The 23,818-nt window shown below is 43.4% G+C and overlaps 1 protein-coding gene across 1 annotated transcript in view; it reads right to left on the bottom strand.

Moving 5' to 3' along the window:
* Positions 1-23,818, bottom strand: part of PKD1 (polycystin 1, transient receptor potential channel interacting) — a 243,841-nt gene that overhangs the window by 77,829 nt on the left and 142,194 nt on the right. Inside the window, exons 13-17 of the mRNA XM_077449362.1 lie at positions 22,957-23,090; positions 15,543-19,156; positions 6,553-6,702; positions 4,632-4,775; positions 2,148-2,427 (exon numbers count right to left, since the gene is read on the bottom strand). Of these exons, the coding sequence (XP_077305488.1) occupies positions 2,148-2,427; positions 4,632-4,775; positions 6,553-6,702; positions 15,543-19,156; positions 22,957-23,090 (4,322 nt within the window). The remainder of the gene's footprint in view (positions 1-2,147; positions 2,428-4,631; positions 4,776-6,552; positions 6,703-15,542; positions 19,157-22,956; positions 23,091-23,818) is intronic.

The following is a 23,818-nucleotide window of genomic DNA, read 5'->3' as shown; positions in this document are numbered from 1 at the left end:
TGAGGGAGTCCCTTTTGAGCTGTTTTTGGGGCTATTCTACCCCCCCGTCTGACCATAGCCCAAAGCACAAATGCAGAGGTACTACCAGAAGAAATTGCACCCACTGCTTGAGCAAATAGCCCAGCAACTGCCACTGATATTAGTGCTCAGCGTGGTGCTTTAGTATATGTGCCAAGGGAATGCCTGTGTCACCACTTACATGCCTCCTTTTTTCTCTTGTGTCCCTCCGACAACTGCAGTCAGCAAAATGTGTACTCCTGCACTGGACATTGCTGCATGCCAATGCTGCGCTAAGCCACGCCCCCACCATATTCCCACTGCGCCCCCTCCTCCTTTTTAAAAAGAGAATTTTCCCACACGAGCCTCTGAGAGCCAACAGAACCACAGAGGCGGTGGAGAACGGAGTGCCATCCGCCGATCGTTCTGGCTTGCCCTTCTATCCAGGGAGAGCTTTTGTCCGGTGGGGGGGGGTTGTAATAAAATCCCCCCTCCATTATCTGCTGTTTCTGCTGATACAGAGTGATCTGAGGAAAGAATGGCAAGGTAAGTGCTCTATACAGCTCCCAGTGGTTTTTAGGCATGATAACATGTACTCTTAAAGGAGACAATTCATAAAAAAATTGAATTCCTTAGAAATCTCCACTTACCTTTCCCGGATTCTGTGGTAAAACCAACAGACCCAATCTTCCCCCTTTGTGGGTTCCGTTAAAAAACCTTCAGGGCCCCTTTTTTATCGGGGGATCCACACTCATCGACCCATAAAGCACCCCGCCAGGAAAACTTTATAGCTGAAAAAACCAAAGCACTGGATCCCAGGGTCTTGATCTCTAAAAAGAGAAGTGTTATGGGCTAGACCTTGTTTCTTCTGCCACGAGACCCAGGTACCATTCAATTCGGACTAAAAAGTCACTTTGGATGGATCCGGTTGCATAGCCTGCCCCAACAAGGAATTTTCCAGTGGAGCTCAGCACAGCACATCTTTACTCGTGACCAACACCTAAGACACTGGCGAAAAAACTGAGGTACTCCCAGTAGTGGGAGGGGTTACATAGGGAGCGGACCTGCTGTCTTAGGATGTGCCAGTGTCCATCACCTGAAGGTGGCCTATAACCCACATAGTAACTACTATGGCTCTGTGTCCTGTGATGTACGATAAAGAAAGTGTATTTTACAAAGTAGGAGGCATGTGCCACTGAAAGGACTTGAACATGAAAGACATATGTTTCATGTTCCAGTGTTTCGAATCCCCCAGTCTGTGGAGGGCAGTGAGGAGTGCATTATACATTTTAAAGTGTCAGAGTAAATAGTTCACAATAGAGGCCCACCGCACAGCGCAGGAGATTGAATAGTGTGTCACTGGAAGGACAGTGTCCTTACTGTAAGGTTTCGATGTCTGAATTTTCTCATTACTGGTGATGGAGGCACATTGTACCCCCTTGACTTAATTCTTCTAAAAGTAGCTGTACAGCTCTGACTGGGCTTGAGAAAGAGAATGCTCAGTTTTGGTTTGTATTTTACATATTCCTGTTGCCACATGATTATGTGCTGTAGATCCTCCATCATTTATACACCAATGGTTTGCAATATGACCAAAAGTGTGTGGACACCCGACCACCATAACACCTATATGAGCTTGTTGGAGAACCCACTCCCCAAGACCATAGATATTAAAATAGAAATTTTCTTTGTGGCTACAACAGCCTCAAGATTTCTGGGAGTGCTTACACAAGAATTCAGAGTGTGCCTATGGGAATTTGTGCCCAGTCAGCCAAAATGGCATTTGTAAGGACTGGTACTGAAAAGAGCTAGCAAGGTGTTCAGTAGGGTTGAGATCAGGCTTCTGTGTAGACCACTTTTGTGCACAACGACAAAGTCATGCTGAAACAGGAAGGGTCCTTTCCCAAATTGTTGCTACATGGTTGGAAACTCGCAAATAACTAAAATACATTTGTATGCTGTAGCATTAACAGTGCCCTTCACCGGAAACACCTCAACTGATTATTTTGTAGGGTTGCCCACATGCTTTTGGCTATGTAGTATGTGTGATGCTCAGGAATCCACAGCTGGCACACAGACTGAACAAAATTATAGAATTTTAGAGTCAATCAACTTTGTTCATGTTTGAGTGGAATGTACAATGACCTTACCAGTGCAGTTAAAGTGGACCCGTGTGGTCAGAGCAGGAACGGTTTCATTGGGAAAGATTCTACATGTTCCTCCAAAAGGAGGGCTGTTTGGTAGCAGATCAATGGAAGCGAACCCCTCCTCTTCCATTGTGGGATCACTGACATGAAGAGTGAAGGTGTACCCCTCTCCGTCCTTTAACACTCCCTGCCTGAGCACTAGGTTCATCTCCCGGTCTCCAGTGGTCGTGGTGGTGGCATTAAGGACAAGAGTCTTGTTGCTGAAGCTCTGAGCGGTCCACCTCTATAAAAGAGACACACAGTTACAGTTACAAAGACAAGAAACAAGCAGTTTTTAAATACCGAAGACTTCTAAAACGTGTATTTTTTACACCCTGCTTTCTCCTCCAGTACCAATCACAGCTCCTATTGCAGACTGTATGATGCCAAGTATCTTTAAACCCACTTTCTGTTAGCCCAGGGCATCAAGATCACATGCAAAGGGGCTACAAGCACTGCCACAGGAAGAAGACCTCAAGATTTCATGTGACCAGAACAAAGACGGCTCTAAAAAAGGGTACACAAATAAAAATCGAAAAAGGAGTGCAGGGTGGTGCGCCAAGAGATGACAGAACTAAAGTGGGGGTCTGCCTAACTTGGAGTTGAGAAACCCCAGGGCTTGCTTTCCAATTCAGCCTCCATGACTTTCTTCCTTCCTCCAGGTTCATCCCAGCCCACGCCATCACCGTGTGCACTGTTGCGCTTGCCCTGTAGGCATGCCCGGCGTTCGTGCGACACTGTCAACTTCCAGTCCCACACCAGTTCAGATGTCTAGGACATTGTCCTTCCTACATGGGCTGCTCTTTGAGAAACAGCTAATCTCCCACACTGTGAGTTGGCATAATAGGATTACATCTCCTTGTTGCATACAGTGTCTTGAAAAAGTATTCATACCCCTTGAAATTTCCCACATTTTGTCATGTTACAACCAAAAACGTAAATGTATTTTATGCAATAGACCAATACAAAGTGAAAGGAAAATGATTAATGGTTTTCAATTTTTTTTAACACATAACTATCTGAAATGTGTGGCATGCATTTGTATTCAGCCCCCCCCCCCTCCCCTCCCCCTGAGTCAATATTTGTAGAACCTCCTTTAACTGCAAATGCAGTTGCAAGTCCTTTTGGGTATGTCTCCACCACTTTTGCACATCTAGAGAGTGACATATTCAATTCCATTTTCGGATGATGGATTGAACAGTGTCCTGTGAAATGTTCAAAGCTTGTGATTTTTTTTAATAACCTAACTTTGCTTTAAACTTCTCCAAAACTTTACCCCTGACCTGTTTGGTGTGTTCCTTGGCCTTCATGATGCTGTTTGTTCACCAAAGTTCTCTAACAAACCTCTGAGGGCTCTGCACAACAGCTGTATTTATACTGTGTAAATTACACACAGATGGACTCTATTTACTAATTAGGTGACTTCTGAAGGCGATTGGTTCCACTAGATTTTAGTTAGGGGTATCAGAGTAAAGGGGGCTGAATACAAATACACGCCAGACTTTTCACATATTTATTTGTAAAAAAAAAAATTGGAAAATCATTTATCATTTTCCTCCCACTTCACAATTATGTGCCACTGTGTTGGTCTATCATATAAAATCCAAATAAAATATATTTCGTTTTTGGTTGTAACTGACAAAATGTGGAAAATTTCAAGGGGTATGAATACTTTTTCAAGGCACTGTATGGTTTTAAAACTGAATTCTGTGTATGAATAAAATGTGAAACTTTGGTACCTCAATGGCAGTTTTCCTCACTTGTTGTTCTTAGACACTCGTGTTCTGTAGCCACATAATTGTATATCTGCAGTGTGAGATCTAATGCACTGCTGTCCTCTGACTACTATTTTCAGATTTGACAATTCCATTACTGTGCTGCTTATGGTTCTCCTTGCTGGAGATGACGCTGTGCATGAGGACCCGTAGTGTAAGGATCTTGCTGCTTCTGCTTCATTCATTCATTCTGTGGATGCTTCCTCTACCTCTCCTTCTTGAATGTTCCCTCACCAGTCATCAGATCTCTGCTAATACCAAGATGGCAAGCTCCAGTGCCACCATAGCAAGCGGCTTGCTATTGGGGGCACTGGTCGAGGGGGAGGAGCCAGGAGCGCCGGCGGAAACCCGAGAAAAAGAGGATCAAAGCTGCTCTGTGCAAAACCATTACACAGAACAGATAAAATTGACATGTTTGTTATTTTGTTTTTAAAAAAGCTGAACCTTTAATATCACATCAAGTCAGTTATGGGGAAAAGATCAGCCACAGGGAGCCTACAGACAATAGTGGTGACTGGCTCCTTGTTTTCTGCTTTCCGTTTTTTTGACACAGCTTCCACATTAGAAAGCCCTTAATGATTGGGTGGGGGATTTCAGCTGCTAAGTACATTTGAACTGCTGACTAGATATCTAAATGATCAAATATCATTGTAGTGTTAGATTGAAATCTTACCCCAGTCCTGGATTCATCATAACAGTTGGTGCAGGACCCTTCTAGGTAAACATAGGAGCTGGCACTCACTTCGTACACAGACTGTGCCTTACAGGAGACACACTTCAGAGACACAATCGGAACCCTGCCCTTTTTAATTAAAACCTGCACAATAACAAAACAAAGATAAAAAAACTGATAAAAGAGAGTTGACAGCACACACATCTAAAGTAAAGCAAACGCCATATAACGAATATTGTTTCGACAACTGTAACAGAACTATATGGTTTGCTTTTTGGTTCTGTTACCCCCCACTGGCCACAAGTTCATTGTTCATGAGTGGCAACAGCAGTTCCCCTCAGTGCTTTAAAAATAAATAAATGTCCTAGTAGGCTGGAGGGGCATTTTACAAATGGACAAATACAAAAATGGCATTACACTATGGTGCTCAGATCCTCTTTGTTCTAGTGAACTTTCTGTATTGTACAGAAGCACTTTATTCCTCTACTCACTCACCAACCACCATCAATATTAATATGGATGATTTCCATAATTACATCACCTTCCATGTACAAAAAAAATGACTCCCCTTTATAAAGCAGCATATAAGCCTTAAAAAAAAAATCTGACGACATCTTTATGAGCACAGCGGTGTGCTTTAAAAATGTGTTTTCTGCTTCTGAGTACCGATGAAAGCAAGGACCCATTCATTGGAAGAAGCTGAGCCTGGTCATATGATCTATTGGGTCATGTGACCTAACTTACCACGTATATGCAGAGAACACTCTGTGGACACTGCAGGCGCTAAACTACACCCTGTATTTAATGAATTACAAAACACTGAGGCATTGGGGGCTTTGGCGGTAAAGCTCTGCTATTTTTAGCGGCACTTTACCATCGTTTTTGCGGAGGTTTTCGACCACTAGCGGGGTGCTTTTAACCTCCGATAGCGACCAGAAAAGGGTTAAAACCGCACGCAATGCGCCGCTGTAGCGGTACTTTGCCAACAGTTCGGCTGTGCTGCCCATTGTCTTCAATGGGCAGGGGTGCTTTAGGAGCGGTGTATATACACCGCTCCTACAGCGCTGCAAAGATGCTGCTTGCAGGACTTTTTTACCGTCCTGCCAGCGCACTGGAGTGAGAGGAGAGACTTTACAGACACTATGCAGGTGCTATTTTTTGGCACTATAGCGCCTGTAATGCGTCTCAGTGTGAAAGCAGCCTTAAAATAAAGAGTAGAGATAAGTGTACAAAATCTAAGGGACTGCGGTCCTTCCAACACAGAGAGAAAAGAGCAGTCATGTACAAAACAACAGTAACAAATGGAAGCCAATCAGATTACTTTAGGCCAGGTTGATTCCAGAAGCTAGGAAGCCAATGAACCGTGGGAGCCATAACTTATCTTTGGCTTTTCACATGCGGACAATAGAAACATATTCCTTCTCTAGTGAATCTTTACTTTGTTTTAAAAGAAAATGTCCTGCCTAACAAAAGATTCCTGCTACTGCCTTTATCCACTATGCAAGTTTTATTTTGTTACTGGGGTCTCCAGAGTTTATCGCTATGCCCTAACAATCGGCATTCCATGGTCAGATAAGACTGCCTCAAAAGCCACTTGGACCATTCTCCTTGAACAGGAGGTTCATATTTGGTGGAGCCAAGCCACATAGTCAGGTCCTTAGTAAAGTAAAACTAAATAAAAAAAGAAGTATTAAAAAAGATACTATTAGAAAGGTTGTGGTCTTCTGTTAGGCTGGACTTTTAAACGTTTTAAACAGAGTACAAGTTTCACTTATTAAGGTGCTTGCTAGCCCCACCAAAGTTAACAGAGGGTCTCTGATTGGCTGCAATAAGTTGTAGGACACATGATCACTGCAGTGAACATCACCGGATCCAGGGTTGGCAAAAAGTTCAATAATGCATCATATCTACATTTACACACCGTTTGATTGGTGGACTCGGCATGTCTTCCAGGCTTGCTGACAGTCAGAAAAAATGTGTACTCCACATCTGGGTGCAACCTTGATTTATGGATAAACACTTCACCAAGCTCAGACATGATGTCTGAATTGCAAACTGTATTCTGCAAACTCTGAAATTACAACAGAAAAGAAATTACAAAGAATTTTGTGCCATGCACTCCAACATGCAATTTATCTTTAAAGAGGAAAAGAGCATGGCACAGGAGAACAAACATTGCCTTTTGCTTTAGACCTGCAACTACTGCCTATACTATAAAGATTTTACCCATTTAGAGATAGATGAGGAGAAAATAGGATTTTTAAAACAGCTTACCTGTAAAAAACCTTTTCTTTGAAGACATCATGGTACACAGAGCCATAGTAATTACTATGTGGGTTATAGACCACCTTCAGGTGATGGACACTAGCACGCCCTAAGACAAAGTCCACTCACTATATAACCCCTCCTACTACTGAGAGTACCTCAGTTTTGTAGCAAAGCAATACACATGTATATCAAAAGAAGGGAGGGACCTCTGTGTCCCGTGGTGTACTTCAGAGAAAAGGGTTTTACAGGTAAGCCGTTTTAAAAATCCTATTTTCTTATCGTACATCATGGGACACAGAGCCATAGTAGTGGGATTTCCCATAGCAATGCCAACTGAAGGGAGGGAGACAACAAAAGTAGGGCACTAAGAGACTAGAGGACTTATACTGCACTTGCAGTACACTACGTCCAAAGGCGATATCCTCATGACCTTTTACTTCTACTTGATAGAATCTGGTAAATGTAAAAGACTGAAGACCAAGTTGCAGCCTTGCAGATCTGAGACTTGGTGATGCACTGCCCAGGAAGTACTAACAGCCCTGGTGGAAGGCACTTTAATATGAAAAGGAGGAATCTTCCTCTTTAAACCATAATTTTGAACAATTACTTGTCAAATCTATTTAGAATAGTAGATTTTGATGCTGCCTGTCCTCTTTTAGGACCATCAGGCAACACAAACAAAAACAACCAATTTTTGAATCTGAGCAATCGCCTTTAAGTAGACATTGTCTGCTTTCACCACAACAAGAGAATGTAGTGATTTTTCTTCCAAAGAACAGGGTTCTGGAAAAATGAAGGTAGAACAATATCCTGGTTTAGATGAAAACCTGATACCACCTATGGTAAAAAGTTAGGATGAGGACGTAATACTACCTTATCCTTGTGAAAAATAAAACTATGGCTCTTTACAAGAAAGAGCAGCCAACACAGATACCCTTCCTGAGGCAGATACGGTTACTAGAAAAATAAAAAGTTTCCTTGTCAAAAACAAACAAACAAGGGAATATGTCGTATTAGCCCAAAAAAAAGGCTGTTTTATAATGCCAACAAAACTAAATTCAAGTCCCAAGAGTTCAGGGGTTACTCAACCGGAGATTAAGCGGTGTTACCCCCTGAATAAAGTTATGAACCAAAGAATGCAAAGCAAGTGGTCATTGAAATAATATTGATAAGGCTGAGACCTGTCCTTAGAAAACACACAAGGCCAGCAGCGGATCAGGAAGAATTTGTAACCTCAATCTTACAGATTGTGAAAGCTTACTCTCCCCCATTTGACACCTCAGAAGTGGAGTCATCAACCTCACCACGGTTCCCTGAGGGAATTCATCTTCTCGTGCCCCTAGCTCCTCAGTCTGAGGGTCCTAGGAAAATGGAAGATAACCTGTGGCATCTTGACCACACTGGGATGCGATTAAAGTCGCAAACTTTTTTTTTTTTGTAAACCTACCGTGGCTGAGTTAAAAGAATAAAATGAACAGGGGCTGCAGTGTTGAAAACAGTTGCAAACATTTCATGGTCCCGATGCTCACTCTTACCAGCCACTCCCTCTCAGGGCAAGATGCTATTTGTAGAGTAGGCTTTCCAGAGCTTGAGGGAGACCCTTTTAGTTAATTTTTTGGAGGTGTTTCAACCCCCCGCCTTCTGAACATAGCCCAATGCACAAAGCAGAGGTACTACCAGAAGAAATCGCATCCATTGCTTGAGCAATAGTCAGAAACTGCTGCCACTATTAATGCCCAGCCTGATGCAATAGTAAATGTGTAAAAAAGGAATGCCTGTGTCACCAAACCTATTTCATGCCCCTCTTGCTCTCCTGTCCTTCCGCAGCTTGCAGCAGTAACAATGGTGCTTTAAAAGAAAAAAGATTTCCCAGGCTGGAGGACGCCAACGCCACACTAAGCACGCCCCCCCCCCCCCCCTTCGCCTACGGCTCCCCTCATCTCTTTTTTAAAAAAGAGCTTTCTCACTCTTTGCCTCTGAACCTACAGTGGGGGGGGGGGGGGGGTGGAATGGTGAGGAGGAAACCTGGAAGCGTGCCGTTCGTTTCTTTTTTAAAATTATTTTATCTTTCTCCTGCGCTTCTTCCACGTGAAGAGGGGGAGAAAACAGCACAGGTGGGGGCGTCTGGTGACTTACCGGAGGTCTGCTACTGGCTGGAGGAAAGGAAACTGTTGTTCTGGACATAAAATGAGCTCTCTGAGGAAGCATGAGAAGGTATGTGCTCAATACAGCCCCCAGTGGTGACACATGACAACATTTATTAAATTAAAGGAGACATTCATAAGAAAATTCAAAAGATGTCTTAGAAAATTCCACTTACCTTTCCCACCATAGGGTTTTCTGTGGTAAAACCAACAGACCTAATCTTCACTCTTCACAGTGGGTTCCGTTAACAAACCTTCAGGAGCTGGGGACCCTCAGGGAAACCCACAATCCTGGACCTGTAATAGCACCACCGCCAGTAAAACTTTACGGCCTTAGTACCAAAAGTACTGGATCCCCGGGGTCCAGCTCTCTAAAAAGAGAATCGTTACAGGCAAAACCTATTTTCTTCAGACACAAGGCCCGGGTACCATTCAATTTGGTCTAAAAGACACTTTGAATGGATCCGGCTGCATAGCTAGCCCCAGCAAGGATTGCTCCGGTGGAGCTCAGCGCAGCACATCTTCACTCGTGACCAACACGACACTGGCAAAAAAACGGAGGTACTCCCAGTAGTGGGAGGGGTTATATAGGGAGTGGGAGTTTGTGGGAGTTTGTCTTAGGGCATGGCAGTGTCCATCAGCTGAAGGTGGCCTATAACCCACATAGTAACTATGGCTCTGTGTCCCGTGATGTACGATAAGAAAGGATGGCAGTTATAATGGCCATTGCCAAGGTTCTCGTAAAGCTCCCATACTAAATGCTCTCATTTTCTAAGGCAACAAATAAACGTTATGGCCAAGAGCATTAGATCATCCCTACAAATTGATTTGTTGCATTCAGGTGCGTAGCCAAGTCCATCACGACATGGTTTGAAGGGTTTGATGTAGAGATACCAGTATCCTGCTCAGAGCCCTGACTTCAACCTGACTAAACAATAGAGATGCTAACCGCAAACCAATCCAACATCAGCAATTGTCCTTACAAATGCCAGCTTGGCTGAATGGACACACATTCCCACAGGTACACTTGTAAATCTTGTGGTAGAAAGCCTTCTCAGAAGGGTGGATGCTGTTTTGGTTGCAAAGGAATGAGAACTCCATAGTAATAGTTTGGGAGTTGGATTAACATTAAGCTCTTATAGGTGTGATGGTCAGGTGTCCACAAACTTTTGGCCATATGAAAAACCATTGGCATATGAGAAAGAGGATACGGCACATTCAACATTATTACCTGATCTCACAAAATGCTCTTCTGGCTGAGTGGGCACAAATTTCAAAAATACAAAGTCCAAAATCTTGTGCAAGTCCACCTCCATATAAATGCTCATGGCTTTAGAATGGGATCTAGCTCATATTGGTGTGATGATCAGGTGTCCACAAACCTCTGGCCATATAGTGCACTTTTCCAAGGTCTTACAAATCTTTTTGATTGTGAATGATTTTATTTATACAATGTGAAAGTTGTCTGTTTAAAGAGGAAGTAAACCCTGATGGGTTTACTTCCTCTTTCATTCCCTGCAAAGGTAAAGCATAATGGACTACTATGCAACGCATAGTCTACGGCGTATGCGCCGTAGACAGCGGTGCCTGTCTTTCGGCAAATATCTCCTAAACCGTGTAGGTTTAGGAGATATTTCTTGGACCTACAGGTAAGCCTTAATCTAGGCTTACCTGTAGGTCAAAGTTGGTTGTAAGGGTTTACAACCACTTTAAAGCCCCATACACACCATCGGATTTTCTGCTGATATTTTTCCTTCAAAGTTACCAAAACCATATACTAGGAGGTCAAACCTTAGGAGTTTCAATTTGTATGCAATCAGGTAGGCCCTTGCACTACATGGTTTTGGTAAATCCGAAGACAAAAATCAGCAGCAAATCTGATAGTGTGTATTGGGGCTTAAGGCTGGTTTCACAAGGGCTTTCCAATCAGGTCCGCCTGCCAGATTTTCAGGCGGACCTGATCAGACCATCCCTAGCTCTCTATAGAGCGACAGATGTCACCGGACATGTGTCTGCTGACATCCGCCGGCATTCAATCCAGTCCTTTCCACCAAAAACAGCAGATCAGATCAGATGACATTCTAGTGGAAATGGAGAGGCAGTCAGTTTCCATTTGACAGCCCCATAGAGAACAGTGGGGCAGTGTCTGTACTTCATAGTGGAGCGGACACAAACCTGTCATCCGTCTGCTCAGCGAGGAGATCTCCTGTTGAGTAGGCGGATGCGGACTATGGACAAAGCCCGTGTGAAACCAGCCTAAATGTTCGGCCTAATCAGAACTATGATTTTGGTCTTTGGTAGAAGCTGGAGAGTTATACTACCTTACAGTCTCATATCTACAGGAACTGTATTGGTGAGATCCTTGCACTGAATTCCTGGGTCTGCAAACCTGTTGTAGCTGTTATGAGGGGCTCCCATTCTCTAATTGTTTTATCTCATGGAAGAAGCAACCACTGGAGCTATAATATGCACACCCACATCTCCCAGGTGGACAGAGACAGAGTTGGGTATTATGTTAGGGAGAGGACACCCTTTAATGTTTATGGCAAGTCTATAATTGAAGCCCAATTGTAGTTTTGCTAAAAGTGTTTCATTTGAAACAGCTTAAAACTCTCACTTTTAAATGTCTTACAGCTGTTTTCTATGCAATTTAACCCCCAACATCAGCAGAACATCTTGACCCTTGACAGTCAGCTCTTTGTTAGTAAGCGGCAGCCTCTCTGCATCAGTCTCTGAGACCCCCACAGAGATACATATTTACATAGTAGGTGAAGTTGAAAAAAGACACAAGTCCATCATTTCCAACCTGTGTGTGTGATTATATGTCAGTATTATATTGTATTTCCCTGTATGTTGCAGTCGTTCAGGTGCTTATCTAATAGTTTTTTGAAGCTATCAATGCCCCCCACTGAGACCACCACCTGTGGAAGGGAATTCCACATCCTTGCCGCTCTTACAGTAAAGAACCTATGTAATTTAAGGTTCTTTTCTTCTCATTTTAATGAGTGGCCACATGTCTTATTAAAAACTCTTCCACCAAAAAGTTTTATCCCTATTGTGGGGTCACCAATATGGTATTTGTAAATTGAAATCATATCCCCTCTCAAGCGTCTCTTCTCCAGAGAGAATAAGTTCAGTGCTCGCAACCTTTCTTCATAACTAATGTCCTCCAGACCCTTGATTAGCTTTGTTGCCCTTCTTTGTACTCGCTCCATTTCCAGTACATCCTTCCTGAGGACTGGTGCCCAGAACTGGACAACATACTCCAGGTGCGGCCGGACCAGAGTCTTGTAGCGTGGGAGAATTAACACTTTATCCATGGAGTTAATCCCTTTTTTAATGCATGCCAATATTCTGTTTGTTTTGTTAACAGGAGCTTGGTGAGCCTATCATACTAGGACCCCCAGGTCCTTTTCAATCCTAGATTCCCCCAGAGGTTCTCCCCCCAGTGTATAGATTGCATTCATATTTTTGCCACCCAAATGCATTTTCTACATTAAACCTCATTTGTCATGTAGTTGTCCAACCCAGTCATTTGTTCAGATCTTCTTGCAAGGTTTTCACATCCTGCAGAGAAGTTATTGCCCTGCTTAGCTTAGTATTGTCCGCAAATACAGAGGTTGAACTGTTTACCCCATCCTCCAGGTCCTTTATGAACAAATTAAGATCGCAGATGGATTTGCTTGACTAAGTGGGGCATTATGGATTGCTGCTTACACACAGACAATTCAGTACAGCTGACTGCCAGGGTCATGATTTTCTAAGGGTACTGGGGGAATGATGTGTACAGAAAATAACCGTAAGAAACATTTTTTATTCAGCCTCAATTTAAAGCATATCTTTTGCTAAAACTACAATTGGGCTTTCAGGACTGACTGACTGAAAGCAATGATTTCTTTGTGTGGCTGAGATTTTTTTTGTCAGCAGTCATTGAGAAGGTAGGCTAATTGATTACAATGAAACATAAATAGACACTAAAGAAAGAATCCAAATATCTATTTTATATGTAATAGAAATAAATAGTTCTGCTTTAACTTTTCCTTCTAGCACAAGTCTAAATTCGAAAAGTGATAGTTGTAAACACCCATTCCACCCAACATCAGAAGGAGAATATGAGATAGGGATAATAATTAACCCCTTTTCTACCACATTAATTTCAGCAGCCACCGTAGGCACTTCCATAATTTATCACAGGATCTTTAAAGTGGTAGTAAACCCTTACAACACACTTTGACCTACAGGTAAGCCTAGATTAACCACTTGAGATCCGCGCTATAGCCAAATGACGGCTACAGCGCGGATCTCCTTTTCCGGGACGACGTCAATAGACGTAGTCCCGTGCACGAGCGGCCTGCGCGCCCCCTGAGGGGCGCGCGCGGCGCGCTCTGTGATCGGCGAGTCCATGAGACTCGCCTGATCACCGATCCGTGCAAGGGGTCGATCCCGACCCCTTATCACGTGATCAGCTGTCAGTCAATGACAGCTGATCATGTGATATAACGGAGTCGGTAATCGGCTATTATTCCTCCTCGCGCTGACAGCGCGAGGAGAAAAAAAAAAGCCGATCACCGGCGGCCGTGATCGGGACATCAGTCCTGATCACGGCCAGCCCTGCTAATGCCTACCTGCCCCCTGACAGTGCCCACCTGCCCCCTGCAGTGCCACATGTACTAAAAGTAAGTGCCCCCATCAGTGCCACCCAGCAGTGCCCATAGTGCCACCCAGCAGTGCCCACAGTGCCACCCAGCAGTGCCACCCACAGTGCCACCCAGCAGTGCCCACAATCTGCCTCAAAGGTGCTGCACCCCAGTGCCACATATCCGTGCCCATCAGTGTCATCTACCAGTGCCCAGCAGTGCCGCCCAGCAGTGCCACCTATCAGTGCCCATCAGTCCCATCTATCAGTGGTACCTATCAGTGTCCATCCGTGCCACCCATCCGTGCCATCTTATCTGTGCCCATCTTTGCCCATCAGTGCCACCTTATCTGTGCCTATCAGTGCAGCCCATCAGTGCCCACCAGTGCAGCCCATCAGTGCCCACCAGTGCAGCCCATCAGTGCCCACCAGTGCAGCCCATCAGTGCCCACCAGTGCAGCCCATCAGTGCCCACCAGTGCAGCCCATCAGTGCCCACCAGTGCAGCCTATCAGTGCCGCCTAATCAGCGCACTTCAATGAAGGAGAAAAATGACCCGTTTGCAAAATTTTATAACAAACTATTAAAACATGATTTTTTTTTTTGCATTTTTTTTGTTTGTTTAGCAAAAAATAAAACTCCGAGCTGTAACTAAATACCACCAAAAGAAAGCTCTATTTGTGGGAAAAAAATGATAAAAATTTCATTTGGGTACAGTGTTGTATGCCCGCGCAATTGTCATTCAAAGTGCATCAGCGCTGAAAGCTGAAAATTGGTCTGGGACTGAGGGGGGTTTAAGTGCCCAGTAAGCAAGTGGTTAAGGCTTACCTGTAGGTCCAAGAAATATCTCCTAAACCTACACGGTTTAGGAGATATTTGCCGAAAGACAGGCACCGCTGTCTACGGAGCATGCGTCGTAGACAGTGGCACGCAGGTGCACTGAGCTGCACCATCAACGGCGAATATGGCGCGCGTGGCGGCTCCCGTGCGCATGCGAGGGAGTGACGTCATTGCGGCTTCGCCAAATGACAGCGGCGGAGCAGCGAGACCCACCGAGAAGATGGATGCGCCGGACTACAGGGGACAGCGGTGACATCGCTGGCTCCTGTGTCAGGTAAGTGACACATAATGGACTACTATGCGATACATAGTAGTACATTATGCTTTACCTTTGCAGGGAATGAAAGAGGAAGTAAACTCATCAGGGTTTACTTCCTCTTTAAGTGAGGATAAATGCAACATTTTAAAATGTTGGTGGGTCAAGAATAGAGGGGAAATCCTCAAATGGGAACACTTGTTTCAGTGATAGCTGTGTAAGAGGGGACTTACTACGGAGAGATCTTTTCTCACTTCCTGTTGTATATCAAGATAGTGGCGCTTTTAACCCCGATAGCGGCCGAAAAAGGTTTAAAACCGCCGGCAAAGTAGCGCTGCCCATTGATTTCAATAGGCAGGGGCGCTTTAGGAGCAGTGTATACACCTCTCCTACAACTCTGCAAAAATGCTGCTTCCGGGAATTTTTATTACCATCCTGCAAGCACACCACTCCAGTGTGAAAGCACTCGGGCTTTCACACTGGAGTGAGAGAAGAGGCGCTTTACAGGCACTGTTTTTGCAATATAGCGCCTGTAAAGCGCCTCAGTGTGAAAGCAGCCTAAATGAAAGGAAATTTGGCAAGGGATTTTAACCAGTCCCCACTCTATCAAAAACAAAAAAATGAAAGTTTAGGCTAAGAAAAACTCTTCATTTTACATATAGTTTAATTTTTATTGCTATACAAACTACACAAACAACACTTGGGACTAAAAACAAAGTGAGCAATAAGGACAGCACAGAAAGGTCAAATAAAGAACAAATCTCTTACCTTTGATAAGGTTGTACAAGACCATTTATAAGTCAGTGGAGTTTGCTCATCTTCTTCTAGGTTTGGGTCATAAGACTTTTTTCCATCCAAAACTAAGTCCCGACTACTTGACCAAACACGATAAGATCCACCATCAATGATGGGCACCAATCTGCTAGGCATCATAGTCACATTGGCAAAGCTGCTTCTAGAGAGGGGTGTGTCCCCAAAAGACACAGAGAAGACAAAGCAGTAATTTCCTATATCAAGGGCTAGTTTAGGCACCACAAGCTGAGGTCTGCTCATATCCACATTTGGTAGGTGGACTTTGTCTGACTTATGATAACTTAGGCAGCTAGAAGCTTTATAAATCTCCCATAGGTGTTCTGTTTGATAGCTGATGCAACCTCGCAAATTAAACTCTGCCTCAATATAATTTCTTTGTGACCTCCTCATGATTACTTGAGTTGGTAGCTCCAGCTGAACTTCTGGCTCTTCACATTCTAAAATCCGGGTGGTGACTGTCATTTCAGCAATCCAAAAGCTGATCAGGTTGGAGGCATTGACCTTTACCACAAAGTCTCCTGGGGTTAGGTAGGTATGTTTGGCAGTGGCAGCATATGTCACCAAAGCAAAGGCATCATCCCCAAACGTCCACTCAAAACGAACATCTAAGGGGCTAGGAACCACAACAGCACTAAAAGTGACACTTCGGTTGACAAAAGTTTTGACAGGCACCAATGTGACACTGACAATCAGTTCTTGAATTATGATTACTTTGGAGATATTCTGACTTCCTAAAGCATTAGATGCACTCAAGTGGATTGTAAGCACCCCTGCAGCCATTGGCATGTAGGTTACATTTCTGCCTGCTAAGCTGGTTGGCGGATGACCCTGTAAGTCAAACTGCCAGGTGTAAGCAACCAAAGAGCCATTACTGACCTCCGCTCTGAAGCTCTTTTCAATTCGGGCTGGTAACGCCACCTCACAGCAATTTACAATTTTCAGATTCTTTATTGCTTCAAGCACAGAAATCATGACTGTGACCCGTTCTTCACTCACTTGGTTGTGGGCAACCACAGTCACAGGATAGCCACCGATTTTCGTGAATTCATGGGTGTAACTAGTGCCATTAAGTAAAATGGAGAAATCCCCATTAATAGTCAATATATAGGTTACATCAGTACCGGCTGACATGATGACATTAAATGTGACTGACTCGCCAGGTTCCACCACCATTTCACTCACCAGCAGCTTCAAACCACATATTTTGTCTTGGACAGTAAAATTTTTATAGGCAATTTCCCAGCTCACATCATTGGATGCATTCAGGCTGACAATATATAATCCAGATCTATTAAAGGGCACAGTAGCTGACCTTTCTTCCTTGTGCTCATCTTCAATACTCCAAATCCACGACACATTGGTACCACGTTGCACATTGCCAATAAGATACACAACAGTTCCAGTTGGTACATAATCATTTTTATGGTCCAGGCTTGTAATGCTCAAACCTTCAACTGGCTCTTGAACAAAGATGGTGATGGTTGCGTTGACTGAACCTAAAGTGTTGTTCGCAATGACAAACACTTCTTTTGTATTAGAATGTAGGAAATTGTAAAGGACAAAAGATTCATATGTGAACCACACCACACTTTCTTCTAGATACCATGTGTACATCACTCCTGAACCACTACTCAGACTCATGCTAATGTTAACTGTGGTATTGATTGCAACTGGGTTAGGACGAGCATGGAGCTGAACTTGACCAAGGCTTTCCACAGAAGTTACACTCATGGACACACTTGCATTTCCCAACATGTTTACAGCTTTTAAGACAAGTGTGTAAGATTCTGGTTGTAGACTTGTGAACTGGTAGGTCTTCCCAGCACCAGTCTGAACTACACTGTCATTTTTCAAAATAAACCAGCTGTAGGAGATATTTGTCCCATCCTTCACTGTGGCCTGGAGAGGCAGACTCTTGTTGGTTGGGAAACAACAATCATTGACCAAGTCCCCTGTGATGATTTGCAGTCCTTCGATAATTTCCAAGACGTAGATGACGATACTATCCTGCAAGGAGCCAAGTTCATTTTCAGCCGTCACAATTACATTAAACGTCCCAATAGATCGAAAAGTGTAAGAAATTGTGGAATTGCAAAATATAGACGAGCATCGATCACATAATATCCATGAGTATCGAACATTATCCCCTGCCTGTAGGAAGGCTGAGAAGGTCACAGAGCCATTTAAAGGCACTATTGTCCTGGTGGCATTCATAGTCAGCCCTTGAATCCTTGTCTTAACTGTGACATTCAAATGTGTTCGGTTAAAACTTACACTATTATAGCTATATAGATTGATAGTAAAGGTGCCAGTACTATTATAAGCATGTGCTACGGATTGTCTTTTGTCTGTAAAGCCATCGCCAAAATCCCAGTGATGTTCAACTTTTGACCCACCGCCCAAGACTTCAAATAAGTACACTTGATCTAGTGCCAAAACCTCACTCCCATTGTGCTTGATATCTAGTGCTCCGATGGGTTCTTGGACATCTACAATTGCTGTTCCATTGTGAAAAGATACGTTGTTGAACACGGACACTGTAACCTGATATACTCCAGGGACTTTATACACAAAACTAATTTCTGTTCCACCGTTATACTTTGAGCCATTGGTCCCAAAGTCCCAACTGTATCTGTACTGGTAGAGAGGGAAGACAATCACTTCAAACAAACTCTCATTACCTAAACTTACATTCTGTAGAGCAGGCAGTATTGTAACATTGACAATCTCGGGTTCTATACAGATGTTGGTATAGTAGTAAGCCTTGTTGATCTGGCTTGAGAGAATTAGGGAAAGAGGAAAAATTCCGCTGTTTGAAAAGTCATACTCCACAGATGGGAAACCATATACAGTGATGCTTGATGAACCATTATCAAATGTCCAGTTAAAGGTGTAAGTCTGGTAGTCTCCCGTAACATAAGCGGTCAGAGTGACGTTTGAATTTTCCAAAATACAAGTAGAGGGCTCTATCTTAAGAATTTGTAGGACATACACCCACACTTGGAGGGTTTCAGAAATGGAGTTCACAGGATTCCACGCAGTGACATTAACAGTATAGTTACCATCTTTAGAGTACGTATGGTTTACCATAGGCTCATTACCCTCTAGGATATAACCATCTCCCATATCAAATCTCCATGTAATAGCATCTCCACTTTCCACTGAGGCATTAATGAATGTCTGCAAACCTCTTTCAGTAGGCTCATCTGATGTTACAACCAAGCCAGTAATTTCTTCATAGACATAAAAAGTCTTCACAGCCCTTATTTCACTGACATCATTCAGTGCCCAGACGCTGACATTGAAGGATCCTGTGTTATTATACGTATGATTCACAATTGATTTGCTGCTGTTGTCGTAGTAAGTATCATCACCTAGGTTCCATGAGTAAATTACACCAAATGGAGAGGGTTCAGCTGCTGCTTGAAAACTGACCATCCTGCCACTGACCAATACCTCGGCATCTGTTTCAATGGTTAAGTTAGTCAAGATGCTCTGAACTTGGAGAGAGATCAGTTTTGACATATTTTCATTCTTGTTGAACACCAACAGTGTCACATTATAGGCACCTGAAAGGATATAGAACAAAAATACATTGGCAAGTTGAAGGAGTTCTATTGTCACAGCATACACTTTCATTTCATAACATCAGCATTGTAGCAGCAATACAAAAAAACTGTACTTATTGACAATCCAATATAAGCTTACTTGAAAAATCTACTTTCACATTATGAATATTGCCTGTCTGCTTTCCACAAATTCCTGTATTCCCTGTATGCTTTGCAGCTTCTCCAGTTCTCATTTTTTTGGTTTACTTTCCATTTCTAAGGACTACATATCCCATGGTACCTTTCTGTCTGCAAACAGTGATTCCTGTACTGACGCCACCTCCGTAAACTCCTCCTCCCAGTACAGCAGTAGTTCAGAAGGCAAGCACTGTGAATCCTGTGACACAGCAATGTCAACTCCAAGGGTTCTTCACAAAGTAGTTCAGGAACAATTATAACAGGTGAGCATTATCCTGCAGATGACTTGCCAAGCCTCTTACAAGGTTTACAAACCACTTATGCCAAGTTGGTCCAATAAACTGTTGAAACCACCAACTGTATGTCTTCTCCTATATTCACTTTTACTTCCCAACTATCTTCAACTCATCACATGTGAAACCCTCAAAAACTCATTAAGTGTAGATTTTTATAAATAAATGAAAACATATGTATATTGTGAATATACCAACATCAGTGCACCACCAGTGATAAAGTGCTCCACACACCACTTGTGAAGCCTCTTACTAAATAATAGATTCAGAACCGCATATCATTCCATGTAGGTCAGCAGATCAACATCCCTTAAGCCGCGTACACACGGGCGGACTGTATGGCCTACTTAGTCCGTCGAAACACATTTCAGCGGACAGTCCGCTTGTGTGTGGGCTTCAGCGGACTTTTTCAGCGCGCAGTCTGGCGTACTAAGTATTTCGGATTTTTCAAAATATTGTCCGTCATACTTTGGTTTCAGCGGACAATCCGCTCGTCAGTAGGCTAGTTCGACGGACTAAGAATGGCGCATGCTCAGAAAGGATTTACACGGCGAAAGGTTGCATTGCTGTGTATTGGACTTCCTATTTCTAGTCCCGTCGTACGTGCTGTACACGTCATCGCGCAAGCTTTCGACGGACTGTTTGTGCATCCGTGTGTGGTCAAGTCCGTTCATTCGAAAGTAGGACGGACTGTCCGTCGGATTGTATGACGGACTAAGTAGGCCATACAGTCCGCCCGTGTGTACGCGGCTTTAGTGTTCCTTTCCTAGGAACATTATATTGTCCTAGATCCCTTTGACAAAGTCTATGGAAGAAAACATGTCAGTGTGACATCAGATATCTGAACCGGAAGTACCCAGGTGGCCATTTTAAGTGTTGGATGTTTGTATACATTCTTACATGTAAGTATATTGGTGATGAACAAGGCTGTATTTGTGGTATTTTCTGCACTATGAACTTTTTTCTTTTTCTAAGTCCTTTAACTATTGATCTATGGGGAGGTTAGAACTCAGACGACTGGGAGATTGTCCTAGATTACCATATCCTGTGCCTTTAAGTATCCTTGTTGGTATTAATGTCAAGTACTGAGAAGATTGGAGGAGAGATCTAAGATTATTAGATCATGTGCCTTAAAGGACCTACCTCTGGTAGGGGTTACTACATGTTAAACTGGCATGTGGTGTGGGAATCACAGGTCTGCACTTCATTACTTATATAAATGTGAGCAATATTTATTTATATACATGGTTTGTAGTGTAGGGCTCATGCACACTGCAGCTAAAAAAAAAAAAAGCTGCTTTTACAGGCATTTGAGCTTTTACTTAAAGACGATGTAAACCCTGATGGTTTTACTTCCTATTTGTTTCCCTGCAAAGGTATCGCATAGTAGCCCATTATGTGTCACTTACCTGACACAGGAGCCAGTGATGTCACCGCTGTCCCCTCTCCCACGGAGCGTCCATTTTCTTTCCGGGTATCGTGGCACCAGTGCTGTGATTGGGAGCCGCCACTAACAGCATATTGCCGTTAGCAGCAGCATGCTCAGTGCGCCTGCGCGCCCCGCTGTCTACGGCGCATACGCCATAGACAGCGCTGCCTGTCTTTTTGCAAATATCTCCTAAACCATGTAGGTTTAGGCGATATTTCTTGGACCTACAGGTAAGCCTTAATCTAGGCTTACCTGTAGGTCAAAGTGGTCTGTATGGGTTTACAACCACTTTCAGCTTGAAGCTTGCGCTTTTTTTTGTGCCCTTCTTCAAGCTTCTCTGAGCTTTTTTTGAGCATAAGCATTTTTTTTCACAAACCCTCTGCTCAGCTAATTTTATTTTTTATTTTTGTGTATTTTCGAGCTTCTTTGAGCATTTTCATGCATTTTCACACACTTAGGCATCTTTTCTGCTTGAAGCTCCTCTTCAAAATGTGAGTTTGGTGGGGGGGGGGAAGAGTTTTTCTGCCTGTAAGAGCTTATGCCTGTAAAATCATGAAAAAGCCATAGTGTGCATGGACACATTGACTAACATGGAGGTGAGTTTCCAGGCAGCAAAAATTATAGCTCAAAAGCCTGTAGGAGCAGCTTCTTTGAGCTACAGTGTACATGAGCCCTAAGGGATGTTGATCTGCCAAACTACCTGGGATGGAATGATATGCGGTTCGTATTTGATTATTTGGCAAGAGGCTGCAAAAGTGGCGGGTGAAACACTTCATCACTGGTGGTGCACTGATTTTGGTATATTCACATGTAAGCGCAATATAGATATGTTTAGTTTTATTTTATTACTACACTAGATGAGTTTATTTTGGGTTTCTCATGTGAGTTGAAGATATTTGGGAAGTAAAGGTGAAAAAAGAGGAAGACACGCAGTTGGTGTTTGAGAGTTCATTGGACCCATTTGACATAAGTGGATTGGAAATGTGGTAGAAGGCTTGGAAAGTCATCTGCAGGATAATACTGACCTGTTCTAATTGTTGTATATTCTCTTGAATTTTTGAACTGAGCACGCCAAGGGGCGTTGGTGGTCTTGTTGGCTGCTTGGGAGACTCTAGTAGGCACTTGTGCACTGGTGGATGCTTGAAATTTGTACTTCACAAAGCTAGCACATTAAAGATTGTACAGACTAATAGAAGGGGGGTAGAAATAACTGAAATACAATGTGGAAATGTATATTGAAATTTAGATTTTGACCATAGATGCACTTAAAGAGGAAGTAAACCCTGATGAGTTTACTTCCTCTTTCATTCCTTGCAAAGGCAAAGCATAATGGACTACTATGCATCGCATAGTAGTCCATTATGTGTCACTTACCTGACACAGGAGCCAGCGATGTCACCGATGTCCCCTGTAGTCCGGCGCATCCATCTTCTCGTGGGGTCTCGCTGCTCCGCCGCCGTCATTCGGCGAAGCCGCGATGATGGCACGACCGCGCATGCGCACGGGAGCCGACACGCGCAGCATCTTCGTCGCTGGCGGTGCCGCGCTCAGTGTGCCTGCGCACCGCTGTCTACGGCGCATGCACCGTAGACAGCGGTGCCCGTCTTTCGGCAAATATCTCCTAAACCGTGTAGGTAAGTACATTTACGCTTTTGGTTGTAACGTGACAAAATGTGGAAAATTTCAAGAACTAATAATTTCCAAGGCACTGTACAACCAAGGCACATATACACAACATCTTTATGTCCTTCAGCCTTCAACATGTCCACATGAACAGCTTCACTGAAGGATTGTGAACATGGGTTTCTACGGACTTCCAAAGCACTGATCTCTAAAGAAATTACACATAACGATTGGTCCTTGACTTTCTATTGAGTATGGTAAAGAGTTAAATTACTTACCCGTTTTTTGGTAGGTGTGGGTGACATTACTTTCAACAACTACCATATGTATGAGCAGGTCAGGAACAGAGAATGACCGATTATAGGGAGGCCGAACATTATAATCAAGCTGCGTGCCATCTCCAAATGTCCATCTGAAAAAAAAAGCCATAAAAAGACTAGACTAAGAATCTCATACAGAATCTAACTAAACAAGATTGTGGAGATCTCTAGGACAAACCCATACAGGTGAAATATGTATAAAGGTGCAGATTGTTTAACATGGCTGTATACTTAAAGGGTAGCTCCACTTTCCTGGGAAAAAACATATAAAATAAAATATACAATTGCTACACAAGCCACGTTGTATATGAAAGTGGTTATAAAGCCTAAACATTTTTTTTTTTTTTACCTTAAAGTGATATTAAAGGTTCTTTTTAAAAAAAATAACAAACATGTTATACTTACCTGCTCTGTGCAGTGCTTTTGCACAGAGCAGCTCACATCCTCCTTTTCTCATGTCCCCTGCCAGTGCTTCAGTCCCCTCCCTCCTGCCAAGTGCCCACAGCTTGCTATAGGAACTCCTGAGCAGCTGCTGTGTGTGCATTCACACATGGAGCATTCCTTGGCCCCAACCCCACCTTTCCTTATTGGCTCACTTGCTGTGATTGACAGTGGTGGGAGCCAATGGCTACTGCTGGTGTCTCAGTCAATGATGACAAAGAGACAGAGGAGAGCCGAGGCTCTTGTGCACATCGCTAGATGAAAGTTTAATTCCACTTTAAGATATAAAATGTTTAGGAGGTAGCATCCCCCCTTGCCTTCCATTCTACTTAAGCCCCGCACACAATGGTAGTTTTTTTTTTCTCACACCCCTTTGCCA

This window comes from Lithobates pipiens, unplaced genomic scaffold (assembly GCF_037356315.1).
Source record: "Lithobates pipiens isolate NorthernLeopardFrog02 unplaced genomic scaffold, aLitPip1_a1.2 Scaffold_22, whole genome shotgun sequence".
NCBI lineage: Eukaryota > Metazoa > Chordata > Amphibia > Anura > Ranidae > Lithobates > Lithobates pipiens.
The sequence above is the reverse complement of the archived record's forward strand: the minus strand, read 5'-3'. Positions and strand labels throughout refer to the sequence as shown.